The 25,130-nt window shown below is 60.4% G+C and overlaps 1 protein-coding gene across 5 annotated transcripts in view; it reads right to left on the bottom strand.

The window, feature by feature from the left end:
* The window catches only part of KIF21B (kinesin family member 21B), a 43,987-nt gene extending 19,226 nt beyond the window's left edge, over positions 1–24,761 (bottom strand). For all 5 annotated transcript variants that reach the window (XR_010993770.1, XM_068173397.1, XM_068173401.1 and 2 more), the window contains exons 1-14: positions 24,665–24,761; positions 9,375–9,597; positions 8,873–9,055; positions 6,503–6,652; positions 6,141–6,275; positions 5,646–5,813; positions 5,050–5,165; positions 4,280–4,475; positions 3,167–3,356; positions 2,993–3,056; positions 1,918–2,142; positions 1,563–1,644; positions 1,040–1,157; positions 562–753 (exon numbers count right to left, since the gene is read on the bottom strand). Coding sequence is in view for 4 of the 5 variants with exons in the window: in XM_068173397.1 (XP_068029498.1) it covers positions 562–753; positions 1,040–1,157; positions 1,563–1,644; positions 1,918–2,142; positions 2,993–3,056; positions 3,167–3,356; positions 4,280–4,475; positions 5,050–5,165; positions 5,646–5,813; positions 6,141–6,275; positions 6,503–6,652; positions 8,873–9,055; positions 9,375–9,597; positions 24,665–24,702 (2,080 nt within the window). In the remaining variant the exon portion in view is untranslated. The remainder of the gene's footprint in view (positions 1–561; positions 754–1,039; positions 1,158–1,562; positions 1,645–1,917; positions 2,143–2,992; positions 3,057–3,166; positions 3,357–4,279; positions 4,476–5,049; positions 5,166–5,645; positions 5,814–6,140; positions 6,276–6,502; positions 6,653–8,872; positions 9,056–9,374; positions 9,598–24,664) is intronic.
* Positions 24,762–25,130: the final 369 nt, after the last annotated feature.

Raw genomic sequence — 25,130 nt, 5'->3', positions numbered from 1 at the left:
GCCCGGGATCCTCCTGTACCCACACACCTGCCTGGAGGCACCAAGCACTGTGTCCCTCCCCGTCCCATCAGAGCCCCCCTCACCCCACCGTGAGCTGGGGTCTGTCTGGGAATACCCGCTGGAAGAGCTCAGCACAGAGTGGAGATACAGTGGCTGGCCTGAGCAGAGCTGCAGACTGGGACACACAGCCACACATATGGGTGACCCTGCCCTATTTAAGCCTGGAGATCAGCCACACCACAGGGTCTTTTGCCCCTCAGCCCCTCAGTTTCCCCAGGAGTCCCCCCAGCTCATGAAGTGGTGCTCAAGACTGGAAGAGGCTTTGCCTCGCCACCCTTCTCCATCACCAGCAGAGTCCAGAGCTGTGCAGCTGACTGATGCTGCTCCCATGGCAAGACAGGTAGAGCCTTGGGGGTGCCAGGGATTCAAGGAGAAGCAGGGGGATGACAAAGCTCTACCAGAGCAAGGGGTGGATGCTTTGACTTAGAGTTAGCTGGGCTTGAGCTGGAACTGGGGTCTGAGGCTGTCAGAATGGGATCCCATGGGTGAGGCAGTTCTCACTGAGGTTTTGCAGGACCCGGTCCCGCTCCAGCTGCGTGTCCCGAATCTTGTTCTGCAGTAGGATCAGCTTCTCCTCATACTGGTGCTTGAGGGTCTGCAAACGCCGCTGGCTGTTCTCCAGCTCGTCAATCAGCTTCTGCTTGATCTCAATCTCACAAGTCAGATCCGCCAGGTCAGCCTGGAAATTCACGGCTGGAGGCAAAGGAGAAAGTCAGGCTGGGAGGCATGGGGAGCATCCCTTTCGTGGCCCCAGTGAGTCACAGCACATGGAGAGGGCAGAGGAGCTGATGGGAACCCACGTTGCTGGGGAGCAGCAGCACCCCAAAGAGCACTGCAGCAACCCTGGGGCTCTTCCAAGTCCCGCAGAGCAGACATGGTTGGGGCATGGTGAACTCTGCCCTCCAAGAGCAGAGCTCATTGCCAGAGATACCAGCAAGTGCCCCTCCATGCCCATGGCTGCACACAGATTCCACTTTACCCTTCTCCTCTGCATCCGAGTCCGAGTCCACCAGGCTCTCTTCACTGCCCGAGTCCTCATCTTCATCCTCACGCCCATCCTCTTCCTCACAGCCGCTCTCATCCTGTTCTTCCTCCTCCTAAGAGATGAGTGCCTAATCTCAGCCAGCAGGATGGTCTGTCCTTCTCCCCACAGCTTCTCCCTCCTCCAAACCTGAGCTCACCCTACAGCAGTGGGCCACAGCCCCCCAGGTGGGACTCAGCCTCCCCCACAGGATGCCCAGGGGCTGCAGCACCATTTCTGGACCCCCAGCACATCCTGTTGAGAGGAACAGCAATTTGACCCATCCATCCCTTCCCAGATGACCCCTCTTCATCTATGCTGATTGAAACCAAGCCCCCAAAAATGTGGACTCCTCATTCTACATCCAGGCTGACTGGGGAGTATACAGCTTCTGCCCTGCTCCAGCATGGAGGCCTCAGCAAAATGACCCTTCCAGCCTGGTTCAGAGCCGGGCTGAGCTTGGTCTCTGACACCCACTCACCTCTTCCACCTCATTCTCATCTGTCTCCTCCCCATTGTCCTGCTGCAGTTTCTGCCGCTTCTTAAACGCCTCCTTCTCTGGGCTGGGGGGAACAGAGGGGAGCTGGTGAGTCCCAGCATGAGAGAGGCCAGAAACAGGTTCTGCTGAGCCACCCTCCCTCCTGCTTTTGGGCCCTTTGGAGAAAACAGCCTCTGGAATTATGTGATGGGGGAAAAGGAGACCAAGGGCAGGGCAGGGCTGGGAGGGGAACGCAGGCGTGCGGGCTCTGGCCGTAGCAGAGACGGAGGAAGCAGGAGACCCAACGCCACAGGGACAGGCTGGCACTCAGCCTCCCCCTTCCCATCACCTCCCTCACCTCTTCCTCTGCTGCCGCCGCTCTTTCTTCTTCAGGCGCTCCAGGTCCTGCTTGGCCCGCCGGAGCACGTCAGAGGCCTCTGTGTCCAGGGGAGCCGCGGGGCTGCACAGCCCGGCCAGGCCAGCGCCCGGCGAGGAGCCCACGGGGTAGGGGGGCCGGGCAGAGACCCGCGAGAGGCTGCGGCGCAGGGACTCGTTCATGGACTCGCTCTCCAGGAGCTTGGTCCTAGGGAGTGGAAACAGCACAGTCAAAGAGGGGCCATCCCACTGGCCTTACAGGAGGGGGTCTTGCCTGGGTTTAGAATCACAGAATGGTTTGGGCTGGAAGGGACCTTAAACTTCATCTCGTGCCACATTCCTGCTATGGAAGGGGCCGGGACACCTTCCACTAGACCAGGTTGCTCCAAGCTCCATATGCTTACGGATATGGGATAACCACAGCTGCTTTGGGCAAACTGCCACTGCCTCACTGCTCTCACAGGGAAGAATTTCTTCCTAACTTCTAATTTAAATCTCTCCACTTTTAGTTTAAAGCCATTTTCCCTTGTCCTATCGCTATCTGTCCACATTAAAAAAAAAAAACCATCCAGCACTCTCCCTCTTTCTTATAAGCCTCCTTTAGGCAGTGGAAGGGGCTCTAGGGTCTCCTCAGAGTCTTCTACAGACTGAACATGATGTGCTCGGATGGTGTGAGCCAGGGACAGAGTCACTGCTAAGCCATTCCTGCTAATGATGGGTCAGAAAGCCACAGTGCTGCCAGACAGGGTACCAGGATCGAGCAAGAGACTGGGATGGACCCACCTTTGGGAGGCAGCAGTCCCTGGAAGACCCCAGACACTTCAAATAGAACCTCCGCCTCCATCAATGCCCAGACCAAAGACAACAATAGCCAAAGCACTGCCTGGCACCAAGGCTGGGCCTCCTTCAACCCTGTGTAGCAGCAGTGCCACCAGCTGCTGTTCCACAAGGCTTATAGTCCACCTCAGCAACGCTGGAAGCACTGAGCTGTGTGAGCCACCCAGCCTCAGACCCTGAGCCCAGGAGCCCAGAGACGCCCCAGCCGTGTGCCCACTCACCTCAGCTCCTCAATCTCCCGGATGTAGTTCTGGATGAGGGTGCCGATGGCTTCGTTACCGTCACCTGCAGCGCAGAGGCACCGCTGGAAAGAGGCTCACGCTGCCTGTAGCACAGCCCCTGTCCCAGCTGCTGCCTGGGCTGGCCCACCAAGGCACGGACCAGCCCAGCCTCACCTGCTTTGGCCAGCATCAGGTTGGCCTCCTGGCTCATGAGGTAGGTGACCCTGCTGTTGATGGCGTCGATGGCCTCCTGCATGGCCTTCACCCGCATGCGCAGGGCGCTGTTCTCCTTCTGCAGCATGGTGTTCTCCCGGAACAGGTCGCTGTAGCCCTCTGCGCCATCCTCCCCGATCACCCGCTTGCCCTGTGGGCACAGGAGGGGAGCCCCTGAGTGCTGGGCAAGCTGGGACACAGAGACCACCACTGCACCCCTGGGGGCAACCACAGACAGAGAGCAGGGACAAACCTAGGGACCAGGAAAGCCTGAGCTGAACATGCAGAGGGTCAGAGATGCTTCAGGGCTTCTCCCTGCCTTACCACCCCCAAAACCTGGCCAAGGTCCTGCCTTGACAGGCAGGAGCTGAGACCTTGTATCTTAAACCTCCTGACTCCTCCTAGCAGTTACTCCTGGGGGCAGGGGATGGGAGGCAGGAGGGTCTGTGCCACTAAACCTGCTCCAATTCAAACACAAGGAGGGGGATTCCTGCATCTGTCTCTGCCTCCTCACCAGGGTTGCTCCATCAGCTGGGTTTGCCTTTGGTGGAGTTCACTTTCCTCACAGCACCTTTTGTGTGGTGCTGTATTTGGGATCTGTGCTGAGAATAGCACTGATCCCACAGGGATGATTTAGCTCCTGCTGAGTCAGGAGCTGTTCTGCCCCTCACCCTGACCCACCAGCGTTGGGCCAGGGATGCACAAGGAGCTGGGGGGACACAGCCAGGACAGCTGTCCCTCACTGACCACAGGGATATCCCAAACCACATGATGTCATGCTCAGCACATAAAGCTGGGGGAAGGAAGAAGAAACAGGGGATGCCTGCAGTGTTGTCCCAAGTCACTGTTACACTTGACAGAGCTCTGCTGGGCTGGGGATGGCTGAACACCTCCCCGTGACAGCACATGGGGAATAAGTTCCTTGGTTTGCTTTACTTCCTAAACTGTAACCAAACCAAGGAGTTTTCTCACTGTGACTCTTCCAGTTCTCTCCCCCATCCCACTGGGGGGCAGTGAACAACTGGCTGCACGTGGCTCCCTTGCTGGGCCACAGCAGGACATGGCACCACTCACTGCCTTGTACTCCATCAGCTCCATCTGCAGCCGGGCGATCTCGGCCCGCAGGGCGCTGATCTGCTGGCTCGTCTTGTCCTGGTTCACCACCACCTTGTTCTTGATGTTGCGAGCCCGGTTGGCGTACTTGAGCGTGTTCAGGGTCTCCATGAAATCCCGGTCAGAGGGGCTCACACAGGCAATCATGATGGTTTGGCTTGGGGATGCAAGGGCAGGGTGAAAGACAGTCCCTGCACAGCTCAGCAACCCAGCAGGTGGAAACCCAGCACCCAGCACAGGCCACGTGCCCCCAGACACCCATCCTGGATGCAAGCCCATCCTGGGCCCTTCTGGGTTTTAAAACAAGGTATGAACTGGGTTCATGCCTCCCAGAGCCAGACCACCCACAAGACCCCCCAAGCACATCACACAGCACCGGGCAAAGGCAGCCCTTTCTAAATGCCTCCCCTCTTTGGAGAAGAGGCAGGGAATTCAATCCCATGCTGGACACCATCACTTGCCAAGTCCCAGATCTGTGAGGGCTCAGGAAGGTTTTGCATCAGCTGATTCTGCCAAAGCTGCTAATTGCACCCGAGGCTGATGAGGAGCCACGGTCTCTACATCTGCAAAGTCATGCCGTGCCTGGAAGAAGGCATCTCTTCCTCACCAGGCAGCCACTGGAGTCCTGAGACAGCTCCTACATAGCTCCAGAGCCCCCTCAGCCCCATCTGTAGGGGCACAGCCCCTGCAGCCCTCACCCCAAGCTCAGCCCCCACCTGGGACCCCCTTACCTGTTGCCCCCAAGGGAATCCTGCAGCAGGCGGGTGAGCTTGGAGTCGCGGTAGGGCACGTGCACGACCTTCTTGCTCTGGTCTCCAAGGGCACTGATGACATTTCCCAAGGCCAGCTACCAACACAAAGGGAAGCCCCCGCCCCAGATTCAGCCCTGGCTGAGGATGCAGCTGCCATGTAGCCAGCACATCAGGCCTGGGGTACACACGGTAGCACAGGTTTGGGTTGCACAAGGCGCAGGCATGGGGCTTCCCTTAGCCTGGGCTGTGCCTCTCTCCCATGCTGCTCTGAGAAGAAGCATCAAGCCCCAGAGTGGGGTTTTCAGCTCTGATTAGCAGATCTCACCCTTTTGGGAGCTGCATCCCTGAGCCCAGCTGCACCCCTCCCCACAGCACGAGTCTCCTTTGGCAGCAGAGCTGCGCTCTCACCACTGGCACTGTGCGTGTTCTCGCCATCAGGCACAGGCAGCACAAACGACAGCAGTACCCCAACAGCCCAGGGCAGCTCCAAGCAAGACCCAGAAGTGTCACAGGCTTCCCCTGGCAGGCCTTGCCTTGCCAGTCCCCCTGCCCACCAGTGCAGCCCTGTGCCCTACCAGCCCACAGTTGATGGAGATGCCCTCCTTCGCTCTCTCGCCAGTGGCACCCGTGCGCTTCAGCCTCTCCGAGCCAGCCAGGTCCACAAAGTGAAACTTGGCTGTCAAGGTCTCGTACTCAGCAGCGGGCTGGGATCCATCCAGAAGGCTGCTCACCTCCTCATTCACCTGCAGCCAGGGACACACGAGGGGTCACCACCCCAGCCTGGAGCAGGCAGAAGCTCCCAGAGTCTGAGCGTTCACCCTCCATATCCAGCCCCTCAGAGCTGGGGACAGCATCCCAACAGCAGCTTGCTCTGAGCCGTCCTGCCTCGGATCAGCTCACCCTCAGCTCCCGTTAAATCCTAATGCAGACTATGACTGGAAAGAATACAGAAAAATCCCTGCTTCTCTTTGCCACACTTCAAACCCTCTCCCCTTCTCAAGGGAACTTCATGCATCACATGGATATGGAACCCAAGAACAGCCTGGCCACGAGGCAGGACCACATCTCACCAGCTCTGGGCGGGCACACACTCTCGTCTGGCACAGGTGAATAGTGAAGATGGCATGGGATCGGGAGCTCTGCACGTTCATCTGGGTGCTGGCCGTGGTGCGGGAAAGAGCTCCTTGTTTTAGGCACTGGATCAGCTGCAACGACACCAGGCAGGGAAGGAAACCTTAAAGCCCCCTTCTGGGGAGTCAGGACAGACCCTGTGCAGCTCAGTGGACACACTGACCTTTTCCAGAACACCCCAGGACTGCACTCCCATCCTGGGAGAGATCTCCCCCCACCCAGCTGTCCCCACATAGCACATCCCTGGCCAGTGGCACCCAGCTGCCACCCCTGCTCTGTGTCTGCCCCATCCTGCACCCACCTCATCCTGTGAGCTGATGAGGCGCGATGTGACCCCCGTGGTGTAGATGCTCCCACTGGCATCCTCGTGGATTTTGATGTTGGATTTGCGGTGGCGTGCGTCGGGGTCGCGGGTGCTGTCGAACAGGTCCAGGATCTCCTCGTTGTAGAGCTGAGCGGGGCAGCAGTGGGTGTGGGGTGAGCAGAGGAAGCACGAGGCTGCTCAAGCCTGGCACTGGAGGACTGGCAGGAGCTGCCTCTGGCACCCTGCTGCCACTCCCCCATGGCTGTGTGTGCTCACACCACCTGCAAGGCTGAGCAGGGAAGCTGGGGTGTGCATGCATACCAGAGGAGGCACAAGCACAGAATCATGGAATCCTTCAGACTGGAGAAGCCCTCTAAGATCATCAACTCCAACCATTTATCCCAGCGCTGCCATGTTCACCACTAAACCATGTCCCCAAATGCCACGCCCACACATCTTCTGACCACTTCCAGGGATGGTGACAGGCTGCCCTGGGCAGCCTGTGCCAATGCCAGACCACAACTTCAGGGAAGAAATTTTTCCTAACATCCAATCTAAACCTCAACTGGCACAACTTGAGGCTGTTTCCTCTCTTCCTGTTCCTTGTCCCTGGGAGCAGAGCTCGACCCCCATCTGGCCCCACCTTCCTGTCAGGAAGCTGTAAAGAGAAAGAAGGTCCCCCTGAGCCTCCTCTTCTCCAGGCTGAGCCCCCCAATTCCCTCAGCCACTCCTCATCGGACTGGTGCTCCAGAGCTTGCCATGCAAAGCTCTCAGCTGAAGTCTGGGTTGGTTTCTGCTGCCCAAAGCTGTCCAGTTCCTGGTGCACACAAGCAGCTCCACTGAGCAGACACCCAGGAGCTACACATCCCCCTGACCCTCCTGGCTCACCTGGCCACACAAGCCAGTGAAACCCCACTCTCATCACAGCTCAGGGTCACCTCTGTCAGGTGTACAGGGGATAAGGGGGACCAGGGAGTGCTGAACAAGCAGGAAAGCCCTGCTGCCCCAGAGCTGACTCCATCCATATCCTAACTCTGCAGTCCCCTCTCAGCCTGGGGTGGAGGGACACCCCTGCCCATCTGTCCCACTGCTGCCACCATTCAGTGTCACCTCTTGCACCCCCATGCCAGTGCAGAGGGCTGGATCACCCAAGGATTGCAGGTTCCTGGCCAACACAAGGGATCAGACTAATCTGTCCCTGGCTGCCCCTGGTGCCACCAGACTCCTCAGAGGTTTAAACCTGCTCCCAGAACCTGCTCCCAGGAGCAAAGTCACAAGACAGGGATCAGCCAGAACAAGTCCTGTGCCCCTGCCAGGACAGCAGGATTGCTGACCAGTGCCTGATGTGGCCATGTGCTGCTTTAGCCACACAGGACTTCAGGACAGGCAGGAAATTGTCCCCATTTCCATCCCAGCACAAAGGATCCCTGAAGAGAAGCCCCACAAAATGAGCACAATTGGGCAGGCAATCAGGAGCGTGGATAGGCCAAGCGATGGGAATGGGAGGACACAACAGCACCACGGGGGCTCTGCAGATGGAGACATAAGTGGGAAGGATTTCTCCAGCAAGGAAGTGACCTTGGGCCCTCTCCAAGCCATCAGCATTTGAAGACACCCAGATGGAATGGCCAACAAAGCCACCAGGAGGCAAGATCACAGCACGGGGTCCCTCCCTGCCCATCTCCTCTGGGTACATCCTGGGTCGCAGCCTGAACCAGATGAAACTTGCTTGGGAGCTCAGCTTTGCTCAGCACCACTCTGTGCTTTCTCACTGGGGCCTTAAAACAGTTCCCACTTGCACCTCTTTGCTCTTTCAGCCCAGGAGCAACCTCCAGGGAAAACACTGCCAGCACACAAGGTCCATGGGCTTCCCAGGACAAACTTCTCCAGGGAATGAAGCAGTTAATAAAAGAGGTTTTGAATAGGAGAAGCCTGGTCAGAGGCAGGAGAGGATGCATTCTCAAGGTCAGAGATGCAGCAAAGGACATGGGAAATAGCACAGTCCTTCCCCAAACCCCTCCACCCCCAACCCAAGAGTGGCACTTTCACCTCCTGTTTCACTGGGAGCTCTGGTCCAAGGCAGCAAGCTATCCTGGACCTCAAACAAGGATAAGACAGCCCAGAGGCCCTGGATCCCCAGGGGACCAAGCCATAAGGCCCTTCCCCATTGTGGGAGCTCCCTCCACCCAGTTTGTAGCCATGTAGGTGCTTCGAGTCCCCTCTGCAGCCACACACATCCCAGTCCCATGCCTGTCACAGGGTCCAGCTCTGTCAGGAACCAGTCGGGAGATCTGGAGGAGCTCAAGGCACGGGAGCAAGGACAGGGCAGAGCTATGGTGTCCCCCAGACCTCCCATTACCCACCCACCTCCAGGAACTGGGCGCTGACTTTGAACTCGGGCGCTGCCACGCCCTGGCTCTGGGCCGCTCGCCTGCGCTCCTCGATGCCGCTGAAGAGGTGGCTGATGGCCCGTGGGATGATGCCCTGCTCCTCCTCCGAGGTGCTCATGTCGAAGCCAGTGCCCATGGTGTAGGTCTTCCCTGCTCCAGTCTGTGCACAGACAGGGAGGGGAGCTGGCTGGGCCCTCCCAGGCTCAGCTCTGCCCAATGCACCCCACATTTTCCCTCTGCTGCTTTAGGCTCCCCAAATGTTCTTGCTAAGCCACTGTGACCCCCAGGAACACATCAGCTCCCACACTCCCAGCCCCTCCTCCCAGCCAAGGCCACCCCTGCCCCCAGCTCTCACCCAACCAGGGACAACTCTGTTCTCTCCATACCCAGGTTCTCACACACCCTCCACCTTCCTTAGCCTCCCCAGGTGTCCTCTGCAGCATCCCTGGGGAGCCCAGCGCTGAGGGCAGCGCCCGTACCTGCCCGTAGGCCAGCACAGTGGCATTGTAGCCCTCGAAGCAGCCCTCGATGAGCTTGCCCATACATGTCGTGTAGATCCGCTCCTGCCACGTGTCCAGGTCAAAGACAAAGTCATAGGTGAAAGCCTTGTCCTTGCCCAGCAGCACCTGGGGCTCGCCAGGTGTCACCGAGGTACAGATGTGACATCCCTCTATCTTCTCTTTGGGCAGCTGAGGGCGGATCCTGTGGGAAGAGAAGCAGGCTGAGGGCAGCACAGGCTTGGGGGACAGCAGTCTGGTCCTGAGGAGGAGAGCACAGCCCATCCTGTGATCCATGTCCTAGGGTGTGCCTAGTCCAGCACAACCAGAGGGAAAAGACTGCTCCCCACTGCTCTGCGCTGGGGCAGCCCCACCTTGAGTGCTGTGTGCAGTTTGGGGCACCACAGTGTAAGAAGGACACAAAGGTATCAGGAGTGTCCAGAGGGGGGACATAAGAATGGTGAAGGGCCTTGAGGAACCATATGAGAAGCAGCTGAGGTCACTTGGCTTGTTCAGACTGGACAAAAGCAGCCTGAGGTCAGACCTGTCGAGGTCTGCAGCTTCCTCCCAAGGAGCAGCTCTGATCTCTGCTCCCTGTGACAGTGACAGGACCCAATGCAACAGCTGGAGCTGTGTCAGGGGAGGGTCAGGCTGGAGATCAGGAAAGGTTCTTCTCCCAGAGGGTGCTGGGCACTGCCCAGGCTCCCCAGGGAATGGGCACAGCCCCGAGGCTGCCAGAGCTCCAGGAGTGTTTGGGCAATGCTCTCAGGCACAGAGTGGGATTGCTGGGGTGTCCTGCACAGGACCAGGAGCTGGACCCTGTGGGTCCCTTCCAGCTCGGGACATTCTACAACCCCTGCTGGAAACGTGGCTCATGCAGGCAGGGGACGGGCAGCACCTCTGCCTGTAGCACAGAGCACGCAGGGCAGGGGATGCTTCAGCTCCTGCAGCTAGCCATAACCCTGACCTGTTTGCAGCTGAGAACAGAGGGTGGCAGATCCCAGAAATACCACCAGACACCTCCACAAATGAGGTGACAGGCAGGGCTGGGCACAAAGAGCCTGCACCTAGAACTGCCCCCAGCCCACCAGCCCAGGCCAGCCCCTCACGGCTGCTCTGGCTCACTCACCCCTGGCAGGGGGATGCCCCTGGCAGGGCTGGGCACAGGCAGGGGCTGTGGCACTGGATCAGCCCCAGCAGGGACGGGGCAGAGCCAGGCAGCCAGGCCAGCACAGCCCCACTCGCTCCCGACGCAGACACATCAAACCACAGCTCCAAAGGCTTGAAATGCAAAACGCAAAACCACGACAGGACACTCCTCACCGTTTGAAGCAAAGCACCACCCAGCCCAAAAGCTGTCCCCAGCCTTGGACTCGCCGATGGGACTGGGACAGGCGAGGCTGAGCTGGCTCCTGGCTCGGGCAGAGCCTGACCCACCCATCACATCCCACCCACTGCACTCAACCGCTGCCTGGGAAATGTGGGAGCAGAGCTGGACCTGCACAGACACTGCTCTTCTGTAGGCTGCACAGACACTGCTCCTCTGCAGGGCTGCACAGACACTGCTCCTCTGCAGGGCTGCACAGCTCTCCCTGGGCTGGATGCACCGGCTGCAGGAAGCTGGGGGCTCCCAGGGGACTCATGGAGAAAGGAGTTTGGAGCCAAGCGCCATGCAGATAGCTCTCATTAGTGCTAATGACTGCACAGCTCCCGTCCCCGGGTGCTCCATAAACACAGCTATTAATTCCTTCAAACCACATCCCTGGCAAGCCACGCCGAGACCTGAGCAGCGGCTGTGTGCACTGGGACTCAGAATCATGGAATCTCCTGGGCTGGAAGGGACCCACCAGGATCATCCAGTCCAACCCCTGCCCTAAACAGACACCCCAACAGTCCCACCCTGGGCACCCCTGAGAGCACTGTCCGAACTCTCCTGGAGCTCTGGCAGCCTCGGGGCCATGCCCATTCCCTGGGAACCTCGGCAGTGCCCAGCACCCTCTGGGGAAAGAACCTTTCCCTGAGATCCAACCCAAACCTGCCCTTAACACAGCTTCGTGCATGAATCTCTGATCCTCACCCACCCAGGAGCAAATCCCAGGAGGGCCCTGGGCTGTCTGGGGGCACAGGGTGCCCCTGGCAGGGCAGGGCAGGCAGTGCCAAGCACCCCTGCACCCCTCACCCCACGCAGCAGACGCATGGGAACTGCTCGGTGCCTCTGTGGATATATTTAACTCAGCAGCCACAATAAAAAGCAGCTTCTGATGTGCTCAGTCCCAGACTCGTTCCTGTCGCCTTCCCATGGTTCCACCCTCCTCCAGAAAAATTATCCCTGACTTTAATTACTTTTGGAGCAAGATGATGTGCTTCCCCCGTCCCCGCCCCAGACATGAAGAGCAACTGCAGCCCCAGGGAATGGGCAGACGAAGGAACTGGAGCCACAGAACGTTTGGGAATCTTTTTCCCTCTCAGGAAAAATGAAAGCAGGTTTTCAGCAAAGCATTTCTTTGTCTCTCCATCCCCCCCCACCCCCAGAGGGTTAAATACCTGCAGAGGGGGCTTGGACCAGCAGGAGCAGCAGCACTAGAGGGGTGGGTGCACATGCATTTTCCACAGGGCATTTCGGAACCCACTTTGAGCCTGGCCATGCTGGGCTGTTCCAGTGCCCATACTCCAACACCAACATCTGCCCCACTCCCACTCCCCAAACCTCACTGCCCAGCCAGCTCCAAGCAGCCAAGAGGCCCACCCCTCACCCTGGCTCTCCCAGCCAGGGGACCCGTGGGGCTGGGGAGGACCCACGTGGCAGTCCCCAGTGTGCTCCCCCATGCCATCCTGTCCCATCTCCCCAGCACGAGAGAGACACTGGAGATGCAGGAATCCCCCAGGAAGCTCCTGCTCTTCAGAGGCAATTGGCCAAGCCTCACCCAGGGATGTCCCTGGGAGCTGCTGCCAGCCGGTGGACAAACACCGCAGACTCTGCAGTGAGAGTGGGATGAGTGCAGCAAGAGGGCAAGGACGGGCACCGGCTGCCAAAACTCACGTGGGAAAGCACAGAGACATCACAAAGCATCCTGGGGCCTCATGCAGCCACCAGGAGACATCTCAGAGGGTTTGTCTAGGCCAGTGCAGCTGCTCCCTAGTGTGCAACTGCCCCAGCTCTCCTGCACCAGAGTGTTGCACCCCTGCTCTCTCAGGAATCCCACCAGGCTGGGAACTGGGCAACATGAGACCCCAGCTGGGGTAGGGAGGTGTTCATGTGTAGTTCTAAGCCATGCCCAGGCACTATGACACCTCCAAACATAGAATCATGGAATTGTTCAGGTTAAAAGCACCCTCTAAGATCACCAAGCCCAGCCATTCCCCCAGCTCTGCCATGTTCAAGTGCCACATCCACACATATTTTGAACACCCTCAGGGATGGCGACTCCACCACTGCCCTGGGCAGCCGGTGTCTCACCATCCTATCCAGGAGGGAATTTTTCCTAATATCCAATCTAAACCTCCCCAGGTTTAGAGGCCCTTCCCTCTCCTCCTGTCCCTGTTCCCTTGGAGGAACTCCAGACCCTTCCCCAGCGTCATTCCCTTCTCTGACACGCTCCAGCCCCTCAATGTCCTTCTTGTGAGGGTTCCTCAGGACTGGAGGTGCCTCTGAAGTGCCCAGCTCAGGGGGATGGGCACTGCCCTGGTCCTATGGCTGGTACAAGGCAAGTGCCATTGGCCCTCTTGGCCACCTGGGCACACCTGGGCTCATGGTCAGGCACCACTGACCAACATCCCCCAGGTGTTTTCCTGCCAGCAGCTTTCCAGCCAAACGTGACAATCCCCTACAGCGCCAGCCCAGGTTTCTCCTTGGCCCTGTTCTCCACCCCAGCTGGTAATGCTGTGGGAGGTCTCAGTGTTTGCCATCCTCTGCCTGAGCTTCCCACATTCTCCAACAGAGATGAGCAACTTTAGTGGCCATAAAGTCACCATCTGAGTGTGTTCTGGCACTCCTCGCCACTCTCTAACACTACCAAAAAAGATCCTGGCCACATCCTGTCTGCTCATGGGTCCAGAAGAACTGGGTGTGATACTGACAGGGTCAAACCTGTGAACAGTGGAGCTGCTCCCTCACCTGCCAGCCAACCTGCTCCACACCTGGTCATGAGCCACCAGCCCTGAGGACAGCTTGTGCCAACCAATGGGACTCACAGCAGAGCCAAATGCATTGGGGTGCCTGGTGCAGGACTGGGACAACCACTGAGAGCCTTGCTGCCCTCCTGAGAGCCCATGACACAGGCTCCTGTGGTTATGTGACAGCTAGCAACCTACCTGCTGAGTGGCAACCAAAATTACCCAGCAGTTCAGCAGTGGGGTGCTGCCTTCCACCCCTCAGCCTGGCAGGAGTGACCTAACCCCAGCTCTCCCTGACAGTGTGTGCCCAGCCAGCCCCATGCTGGCCCTGGTGCCACCTCTGCCCAGGGCTGACATGGGGAGGACACAGCCTGTCCTGAGGCCAGCAGCTTGCTCCGTGCTCATCTCCCTCCCGCCCATATGAACATAGCAGCCTCAGCACAGGCACCCCAGGAAGGAGAAAGCCAGCAGGACCACGGCCACACCAACCACCAAGCCTTCAGCTCCCTGCCAAGGGATGGTGACAAGGACTGCAGAGGCAGGACGGAGCTGCACGGTCCCAGCCAAACGCTCCTGCCAACAAAACCTTCCCAGGCAGCCAGTGCAGCAGGCAGGAGGTGGATGGATGGAAGGATGGACACACAGAGGGGCAGGCAGGGGTGCAGAACATCCCTCCCCAACCGGCAGCTCCCGCTGGGGTGATGACGGGCGTCCCAGCAGGAGCCTGATCCAGCATCAGCATCCAAAGCCATCAGCACGAGCCACGCAGGGACACACACAAAGGGGACCTCGGCTGGAGCGTCTCCATTGCTCCCCTGGCCGTCCCTGCCAGGCTGGCAGGCTCTGAAAGCACTGTCTCCATGGCTGGGCTGCCACAGAGACCGAGCATCTGGGAGGAGGGAGGGGAGAGGGTCCTGCAACCCGAGGGGCAGGAGCTGAGGCACAGGAGCTTGGGCAGGCACAAAGGGTGAGCTGTTCTGCACTGCTGCCCTGTGCCAGGCTTGGGGGAGTGGAGGAGGGGCTGGGAGCCACGTGCCAGGTGGGCGCTGTGAGGCAGCTCCACAGGCAGGGGCAGCCCGGGCGGGGGTCCCTGATCCCAGCAGGCACAGCCTCCTGGGAGGGATCTCCCCATCCCAGCATCTCAAGCCCTGCAAGAGGCAAGGGGACGGGGTGGGCTGGCACAGCCAGTATCCCCAGGTGAGGGCTGCACACAGCACTGACAGCACCAGCAGCCTGCACTCCGAAGGGAGGCTGTCTCCTTGCACGGGAAGGCACAGCTTGGCTGACGTGGACGGCTGGGTTCATGTCCTCCTCATCCAACTGTCTCAGCTTCCTGTCTCCCAGCCCAGCACCACGGCAGCCCCAAGGGGCTCGGAACATCCTTTGGCTCCCAGCACTTTGCCAAAGCCATGGCAGCACACCCCCACAGCCCTCCAGCACAGAGCCAGAGCCACCCCACCCCACCAAACTGCCTGTGGGCACACACCAGGCCACACCATCCTGCTGAGACACAGCTGCCCTGGTGCAGGGGCAGAGGGATTCAGATCCATCAGCCAGGATCACCCATGTCACGCAGGGGCTGCTCCACCTCCCAGGGAGCCTGAGCACACACATCCTCCAACATTTCCCAGCGCTGTCAGGGGGCTGTAGGGCAGCTGCTCACAGACTGGGGGATCACAAAGAGCTCCTGTCCCTCCAAGACCTCTCTGCAAGCTGCCTGCAGATCCTACAAAGAGCTGTTCCTCATCCCTCCCAAGGAGGCTGCCCAGCCAGGAAGGGCTGGCTGCCCAGGGAGCAAAGCCAAAGAGCTGGAGAGTGATGGGTGGAAGAGCTCCATGGGATTTTCCCTCTCTGTGCCTGGCCCCAGATGCTCATAGCCACCACCTCTTGTCCACCTTGCGTGCAGAGGGGCAAGGCTGCCCACTGCAATGCTGCTGAGGCACTGCCCCTCACCCAGCCACAGGCTTCAGCTGCTGTGGGCTGGCAGAGCTGGAGCTGGCAGAGCCCACCAGGGGCACAGCCCAGCTCTGTGAGCCTGTCAGGACAGGTGGGCTGGGCAAGCCCAGACAGCACCTGGCTCCTCTCCCACATTGCCTGCACTCAGGCTCCTGTCTCTGTTCCCACATCACCTGTGCTCACCCCACGCCCCACATCATCTGCATGCACCCCATCTCCCCTCCCCACATGACCCTGCATTCACCCCACTGCCATCCCCATATCCCCTGTGCTTGCCCTGCTCCCATCCCCACTCCTCCCACGGCCCCATCTCTGCTCCCAGTGTCACCAGCCCCTCCAGCCTCCCCAGCATCAGAGCTGCAGAGCACCTGCCCAGCAGCCCAGCCTGCACACAGCCCTGCCAGCCTCGCTGTCCTCTCTGCTCCCCAGCTTCACCCTGCTCTGCCCCAAGCCTGCTGCCCTGTGACCCCACCACCAGCCCAGGTCAGCCAGGAGGAGCAGCTCTCTCATCCTCCAGTGCTCTCCCAGGACATCTCATGGGCCAAGGACAGCCCAGGCACCACAGAGCCAGCAGATGAGGAGGCGTGTGGGGCACTCAGCTTGGCCAAGCAGCTCCCCAGGGCACGATCAGAACAAAGTGCTCCAGAGGTTTTCCCACACCTCAAGCATGGATGGGGCTGCCTGCCCTCCCCAGTGGCTGCCCAGGCTCAGATCCCATAGGAGAATCTTCCTCTTGCCTGGGAAAGGATCTCCCAGCCCCATTCTCCCTGAGCATGGGGACCAGGGAGAGGGCTGGCTGCCAAGGGCGGCCTCTCTGCACACAGGTTATATTGGACACAAACCAAGACAAAGTTCAGCATTTAATTACCACGGCAGGGAAGTGGCTTAGCAATCAGAGAAAATTGAATCAGGCTCCCCGGGGACTGCCAGGTCTGGTCAGCAAACAGTCCAATTAAGAGATATAGCCAGGCACCTCCCAGAGCAGCAGGCACAGCACAGAGCCCCCCCGTGCCCCAGATAACCCCTGCCAAGGCAGGGGTGCCTCAGCCAGCACAGCTGGATCAGCACTGGGCCAAGACAGAGCTCCTGGGCAGCCTGGGCGCCCCACAGAGCTGGGTGCACCCAGAGCCCCACTGGGCACAGCCCAAAGCGGGGACGTGCCTCTACATCCATCCCCCAGGGAAAGCCACCCCAATACCACCCAGCCTGCTCCCGTGCAGGGCAAGCCTGCCTCGCACCCCAGAGCCCCCTGGGTTCCCCCTAATCCCACCACTCCAGACTTTCCCAGGCTTAGGGAAACCTTTAAATCAGGCCGTGGCAGGCACCATGTGCTGCTCATTAGCTCTGGCAGGAGCACGAGGCTGTGAGCTGCACCATCTGCTCCGTGCTGGGACCACGGCAGGGTGAGGGACGTGCACTGGCCAGCAGCAGGGACACCCAGCGCGTGGCAGGGACCAGCAGCGCCCAGGGGACCTGCAGGGGACCCTGCTGTCCTCAGCCCAGAGGGGAGCAGAGCCAATCTAGTTTGGGGTCTCCCTGGACTCCAGCTTCACCCCCATAAGTGACTGGCCTTAGCTCAGGCTGGGATCAGCCCAAGGGGAACACCAGAGGATGTCTGCACACAAGAGACCCAGCACAGTCACCTGTAAAGGGTGCAGTGTCACCAGCCGCAGGTGGGGTGGCAAACACACGTGTGACAGTACATACAGTGTGACACACGCCTCAGCAGGGTCCCCTCCAGCCACGCAGGAACAGCCCCAAAACCACTGCCTCAGCAGCAGTATGGCAGTTAATAGGGAGTTAGAGGAAACCATCATTCACCAACAGACCCCGGGCCTGCCAGGCCATCGGCCTGATCCCACAGAGACCAGCAGTCCCCCGGGTCTCGTGGGCACAGAGGGACACACTTCCCCACCCAGCTCTGAGGCTCCCATTTCCTCGCAGCTCAGCAAATCCCACCCACAGGACCTCTCCCTTTCCCAGGCACCCCTGCAAGGTCCCCATGTCCCACTGTGCTGTGCCCATACTGGAGATAAGGCTTCCCCAGAGCCAGCGTGCTGGCAGCCTCCCAGTGCACTCCAGTTGCCACTGGGGAAACAACAACCTGACCTTGGCAGAAGATTCTGCAGCCCCAGAGCCCACCAGGAGCACCAGAGCAAAACTGTCCACACAACATGGGAGCAGGTGGTACAAAAGAGGTGCCTCTCCAGCCCCTCCCCAAAGTACAAATAAGGGGATATAAATAAATAAATATAAATAAATAAATGGATATAAATGGATATATATGGATAATATATTTATTATTTATAAATACATTATTTTATATATAGAATTATTTTATATATAGAATTGTTTCATATATAGAATTATTTTATATATAGAATTGTTTCATATATAGAATTGTTTCATATATAGAATTGTTTCATATATAGAATTATCTATATTATTTATATATAATTATTTATATTGTTTATTTCTAGAAATAAATAATTTGCTAAAAATAAATATAGATGAATTTGTATAATTGTATATAGAATAAATACATATAGTTTTTATATAAAAATAAGTTAATTAAATAAAAATAAATAGAAATAAATTAATGCCAAGCCCTTGGCCAGCAGGCCGGGGGATGCTCTGAAGTACCCAGGAGCAAACCCAGTTCTGGGCAAGGAACAGAGAACATTTAGACCTAATGTCTCCCTCAGGCCTGAAATAATGGATGAGCAGAGACCCCAGCACCATGGATTGAGAGACCCCCCCCTCTCCCCCAGCTGGAGGGGCTGGGTTGAGCTTTCCAGCCATGCAACACTGGGCCAGGGAACTCAGTGCTTGAAGGCATGGGGAAGAGGAGGAGCAGGAGTTCAGCTCCCTGCCAGCATCCCAGACCAGAGCAGGGATGGGGACATCTCACTGCAGGGATGGGGACATCTCACTGCAGGGATGGGGACATCTTACTGCAGGGATGGGGACATCTCACCGCAGGGATGGGGACATCTCACTGCAGGGAGGTGCCCACAGCCCCACAGGGCAGCTGGACACAGGACAAGGGAGCTTGGCACCAGGCTCCATCACAGCAAGCTGTGACAAGAAATCTTCCCCACCCACATCAGGCTCCAAGGAGCTGCAGGGCTGGGAAAGGGAATCCCCCAGTCCTGGGGCTCAGCTCCCCTGGCAGTGGGGGTGGTGACTGGGTGGCATCCCTATGGAGAGAGCAGAGGGGCAGATTCCGAGCAAGAGGAGGCAGCCTGCGCCCCACAGCAGTGCGGGGCCAGCGAGGACACGAGTGCACGCCAGGGCAGCGCTGGGCTGGCTCCTGCTCTGCCCAAAGAGGGAAGGGTGGCAGGCAGGTGCCAGTGGCTGTCCCCTCCACCAAGCCAAAGTAAAACCCATCAGCAACTGCCCAGGGTACAGAGGAACTCCCTGCAGACTGATGTCCTGCAGCAGATCCCAGCGGCAGCTGCCCTCGCAATCCACCACATCCCAAATCCGCCGGCTGTTTAAGCAGCGGCATCGAGTGTTTTGACAGCCTCCAGCAGGAAACAGCCCTGTGGGACCAGCGGGGCCAGCCCCCCACCCCGGCAGGAGCAGCAGTACAGCCACTGGCCAGGGCTGGCTCTGTGATTCACACTGGGCTCACAGAGGATATCACCTTCCCTCCCCTGGGGCCGGGAGCCATGTTTCTGACAGCTTTGTTTGGGGCTTCATCTGCAGTTTTCTCCTGCCTCCAATTTCACTGCTGAGGCAGCAGCTGGCTCCGTCGGACTGATCCTTGGGAGGCCCTGGCCTCCCAAGCGCCTGAGGCTCACGGTACTCAGCGAAACGCCCTGCCACGGGTGATGCGTGCAGCACCAAACCCTCCCCAAGCTGCTGTGCTGTGGGCGCTGGCACATCCGGGGGGTGCAGCCCTGCTCCACTTTCGCACATTTCCTCTGCAAAAGCCGATGGAGTGCCTGGCTGAAGGCAGGCACAGAGCCCCCTGCATGCACACCCCTGGGCCCAGCACCGCCCCAGAGCCCAGCGTGGTCCCCAGAAGCTCCCTCCAGGCTGGGGAGCCGCTGTCCCCCTGCTCTGGGAACACACAGCCCCGAGTCACAGCAGGCGGCAAAGCCCCAAAGCAGAGCAGCAGCGCGTCTGGGTGGCTTCAGCCCAGCAGCAAAACACTCCCAGGATGGGGCAGGAGCCCTCTGCCACGGCTGAGCTGCCCTCAGCAGGTGCAAAGGGTGGGGAGAAAGGGGCTGGGGTGCCCACAGCGGGGGTTTGCCAGCCCAGCACCCTGAGCACAGAGCAGCCTCCTGAGATCTTTCCTTCCGGGGACCAGGGCTGCCCCTGACCCTGCAGATGGGAGACAGAGCACCCCAGGGCTGTGCCCAGCAGCAGGATGGGCTGCTCCCCTCCCCCCCTTCCCCTCCCCCTCCAGGAGACAGTCACATCCCGTGCCTTGGGGTGGAATTGATTGTCTTATCGCTCCCTGCATGGCGCTGTAACAGCTGAGCAAAGCCAGGCCAATACCAGCCAAAGCTGGCAGGAGCCAGTGCCCCTCCAGGACCACACCAGAGAGCCTCCAAGGCCCAGCAGCAGCATGGGATGGTGGGCAGCAGGCACCAGGGCTGCACCCTCCCTCCACCCGCTGGAGCCCTTGGGCAGCACGGACAGTGGCACGAACTGGGTTCACTCCACCTTTCCACCCCAGAACAGCTGATGTGGAAGGGCTACAACTTCACTTCCTCGGTGAGTGACCCCAGCTGGTGCCAGACACTTTGGGCTCACAGAAAGCATCCCAGCAGGCAGAGAGCCCCAGCCATGGGGCACTAGAGATGCCAGGACCCTGGCAGGGCTGGAGCCCAGCTGATCCCAGCACCAGGCCTTTGCCAGCTCAGTCACTTGGCCGGAGCACCCCCGAGGGTGTATGATGATGAGGGGAGGGGGACTCCGAGGAGGAGCTGGGAGTCCCTCCCCGAGGCACCAGCCAGCAATGGCTCTGCTGTGGGCCACTGAGCATCGCAGCAGGGGCGGCCGCGAGAGCAGCAGAGCACTGGAGGTTGCAGAGTTTAAATAAACTTGAAATACGACTCAACTTCCTTCCCCAATTTCACAAGCTCCGTTTCCTGCGTCTCCTCAGCAGGCCAGGCATGCTCAGTGCCATGGCAGCTCTGGCACAGGGGATGCTGCTCCCTCTCAAACCAGCCAGCCAGTTTGGAGGTGCCCTCAGGGAGCAGCTCTGCAGCCAGCCAGGCCACTCAGGCCTCCAGCCAGGGAGTTTAATGGCTTCGGGGGTCGATACATGCCATCAGCCCTTCCTGACACTGCAGAACTACTGCGCTGAGCTCTGCTTCCTGCAGCAGCACAGCCAGTCCCACTGCCCGGCTCACGGCTGCAGGAGCTGGCAGCACCTGCCTGCGAGCCTGGAGGGGGCTGTGGGCGGAGGGGCTGCTGAGGGGTACAAGCCCCCAGTTTCTGTGCCAAGCCCCCGACCAAGGCCTGGGCAGAGGGCAGGAGTGGGGAGCTGCTGCTCCGGCTGCACTGCAGCCACCCGTTTGAAGGTGACCTACAAGAAGGAAGCGGCGGCTGCTGCCTGAGGAGAACGGGCCCCAGGCCCTGCTCAGCACCACCGGGCAGGAGGCAGCTCCTGCAGACACCGCTGCCCCAGCACGGCCTGGAGAGCCACAGCCCAGCCTGCCGGCTCCTCCTGCCCCAGGAGACACAGTGGCACTCAGAACCTGCCCCAGGAGACACAGTGACACTCAGAACCTGCCCAAAGAGACACAGTGGCACTCAGAACCTGCCCAAAGAGACACAGTGACACTCAGAACCTGCCCAAAGAGACACAGTGACACTCGGAAGGAGACACAGTGGCACTCAGAACCTGCCCAAAAAGACACAGTGGCACTCAGAACCTGCCCAAAAAGACACAGTGACACTCGGAAGGAGACACAGTGACACTCGGAACTGCCCCAGGAGACACAGTGGCACTCAGAACCTGCCCAAAGAGACACAGTGACACTCAGAAGGAGACACAGTGACACTCAGAACTGCCCCAGGAGACACAGTGACACTCAGAACCTGCCCCAGGAGACACAGTGACACTCAGAAGGAAACACAGTGACACTCAGAAGGAGACACAGTGACACTCAGAACCTGCCCAAAGAGACACAGTGACACTCGGAAGGAGACACAGTGACACTCAGAAGGAGACACAGTGACACTCAGAACCTGCCCCAGGAGACACAGTGACACTCAGAACCTGCCCAAAGAGACACAATGACACTCAGAAGGAGACACAGTGACACTCAGAACTGCCCCAGAAGACACAGCGACACTCACAAGTCACACTAAGAAGCAAGCAAAGGCAGACCCTGCTGGCAGGGAGGGCGAGGGCCAGGGCAGGACCCAGCCCTGCCCTTGCAGCCAGTGCAGGTCTGAGCTGCAGGTACAAGGTACAGGAACAAATCAGCCCCTGGGCCAGGAGGAGCTGCTGGGCCTGCATTTCCTTCTGCTGAGAGCAGCGCTGCCGCAGGTACCGGCCATTCCCCTCCCAGCACGTGGGAAGCCTAAATCATGTCCCCACAGCTCAGCACCCAGGCTCTCTGGAGCCCAGTGCACATGGGGCAGACCAGGGTCTCAAGGAGAAGACGGGAGACTGTGAGGCTGGCAGTGAAACACCACAGCATCTCTCCTGCCTTCTCCTGCCAGACCAAGGCAATCAGCAGGAACTGGGATGCACAGATCCAGCATCTCTGGTCAACTGTCCCTACTCCTCCCACCCCAAGGCTCTGTGGGACCACAGAGATGGGTGCTGATGGCTGTGGCACCTCTCGACATCAGCTGGATCATCGCCAGCAACACCACCATCACTTCCCAGTGTCCTTGGCCCTTCCCCAGGTCCCACCTCCCTCCCACCAGCAGCACAGAAACCCCAAAGAAAGACACAGAGACCCCAAAGAAACAGCACAGCTGGCCCATTCATGTTATTATCAAGGGACAAAAGGGGAGCTTTGATCCGTGTCCTGCTGCATCCCAGAAACATTCAATCTCCTCTGTGCTCTGATGGCTGAGAGAGGTGGGATCTGGGGCAGGTTTACTTCAAGGGTCTTAGAGAATCCTGCAGCCTGGCTGCTCCGCCGGCAGGGTGTCACCAGCACTGACAAAGGAAAACCTCGCTCTGCTCCAAGTCCAGGACAGGAGGGGACCCAGCCCCAGCCCCCCGGGGCTGCAGTGGCAGAAAAGGTGGGTGGTCTGCAGGGAGAGCAGTTCAGCCCTTGCACACTCAGCTCAGCATCAGAGCCACGTTCCTGCACGGCGTCACAACCTGATGGCTTTGTTTGGCAGCCTCCTCGCTCCCAGCCCTGCTCCTTTGTCCTCCCGACTCACCTCCAGCACCACATCCCCCCGTGTGCCCAGCTCTCGCCAGCTGCTCTGAGCGGGATGTTGGCTCTCTCCCTCAAGGAAGGGGTGCAGGAGGGTGGGAGCTCTCCCCCCTCCCTGGATCCTCACCATGACCGCTCCAGCCCCACTGCAATGCTGCATACCCCCGCCACCTCCCCGCTGCGGTCCCCTAGCCAAGCACCAGCCAGCCCAGCACCCCACTGCTGGAAGGGAGCTGAGGGATGAGGAGAGCCCCGCAGAAACGACTCCACAGCCGCCATGCCGCGGGGCACCCACCCCATCTCCGGGATGATGTTCAAAGGCATCATCTCGAGAGAAATGCAGGATGGAGACGGGAAGAGTCTGGCCAGGACGAAATCCCCACCGCCATGGTCGGCATTAACTCGGTTCCCGGGTCAGTGTCCTGGCACAGACACTCTATCTTGGCACAGCCCTCCTGCCCCTGTGCAGCCACCCCAGCAGCAGCCGCAGCAGGGGCTGCCGTCACTCCTGCAGCTCCCCCATCCTTCGCAGCCAAAGCCTGGCCTCGACCCTCGGCCTTTCGAGAGGAGAATGGCAAAAAATCCCCTCCGGCTGCTGCCAGGGCGAGCAGGACGGAGGGGCAGGGGGAGCTGGGAGGTGTCGCGGTGCACACACACGCGTGCACACGCACACAGCCCTGCACATCCGCGTGCACACGCACACACAGCCCCACACCCACCCTCCATCGCTGCCGCTGCACCAGCAGCATCTTTTGTGCTCCCGCTCCGACCAGGCGGGGCGCGGGCAGTGCCCCCCGAGCCCCGGCGCGGTCCCCGCAGCCGCCAGCCCGCACTGCCCGTGCCGGCGGGGGCACGGGGCACAGAGCGGGGGAGGCACGGCGTGTCCGGCCGGCCGGGACGGGCTGCGGGGCCGGGCTCCCACGGGGTCCGACCCGCTCCACCACCACCACGGGCCCGACAGATGCCACTGCCCCGGCACAGGCAACGGTGGCCGGTCCCTGCCCCCGCGGGACGGCGGCTCCGGCCGCAGCAGGGTCCCGGGCCGGGCAGGGTCCCGCGTTGCCGCTCCGTGGGACTCGGATCCCGTCCCTCGGCGGGGACTCCTTCCTCCCGAGGGGCAGGAGCGGCAGAGCCCCGCCGCCGCGCACCGGGCCGGGCATGGCGCTCACAAAGACGAGGGTGACACAGGGGGGTGTCACCCGTTCCATCGGGGCTCGGCCTCGCCCGGCCTACGCCCCCCGAGCTCCCGCAGCCCCCCGAGCCCCGGCGGGCTCCGAGGCCGCCAGCAGCTCCTCTGTGAGGTGCGGGTCTGCAGGCGCATTGTTCCCAGCACAAAGGACACCGAGATACCGCATCGTTTCCCACCACCCAGCGGGGGGGCGGGCAGGGAGCCCCCACAATGCCCGGCATCCTGGTGACACTTCGGACGGCCAAACCCACCCGCGCAGCAGCCGGGAGCTGCCCAGGCTGGGCGCCCGCCGGCTCTGCAGGTGGAGGAGCCGGGGGTCCCGGCCTCGCCCTCCGCCGGCCACGGGGGATGGCGGGCGGAGTGAAGGCAGCACCGGCGGTGGGGAGAGGGGGGAGACAGCCCGAAACGGTGGGGAGCGGGGGGTGGGGAGGAGAGCGGCGGGGCCGTGGGGGTTGCGGCAGAGACCGGCCCGGCGAGGTCTCACTGCCTCGGGGTGGGGGTCGGAGCCGAGCGGGCACCCACCAACCCCCGCCTCGCACCGCAGCGGCTGCGCCCGCCCCGCCTTTCGACACCGGTCCCGGGCGCACCGAGCTCCGCGCGGCCCGGGACGCGCAGCCCGCCCCGCGGGAAGCGCCGATCCCCGCACTCACCTCACGGCCACCTTCACGCAGCTGTCCGGGGCCGCCATGGCCCCGCACGGCACCGCGGCCGCCGCTGCCCCGGAGCATCCGCGGGCCGGGAGGGGCGGGGCCGCGGGCGGGGCGGGGCCGGACCAGGTGCGGGGCGGGGCCGGGCCGGGACACGCCCCCAGGGCCGGACCGCGAGCACGCGGCGGAGGGCGCGGGATCCCGCTCGGAGCCGGGACACGGACACACGGACACGGACACACGGACACACGGACACACGGACACACGGACACGGACACACGGACACACGGACACAGAGACACACGGACACACGGACACACGGACACACAGACACACGGACACACGGACACGGACACACGGACACAGAGACACACGGACACACGGACACGGACACACGGACACAGAGACACACGGACACACGGACACACGGACACACGGACACACGGACACAGAGACACACGGACACAGA

The sequence above is a fragment of the Anomalospiza imberbis genome, chromosome 26 (assembly GCF_031753505.1).
Source record: "Anomalospiza imberbis isolate Cuckoo-Finch-1a 21T00152 chromosome 26, ASM3175350v1, whole genome shotgun sequence".
In the NCBI taxonomy this organism is placed as follows: Eukaryota; Metazoa; Chordata; class Aves; order Passeriformes; family Viduidae; genus Anomalospiza; species Anomalospiza imberbis.
The sequence above is the reverse complement of the archived record's forward strand: the minus strand, read 5'-3'. Positions and strand labels throughout refer to the sequence as shown.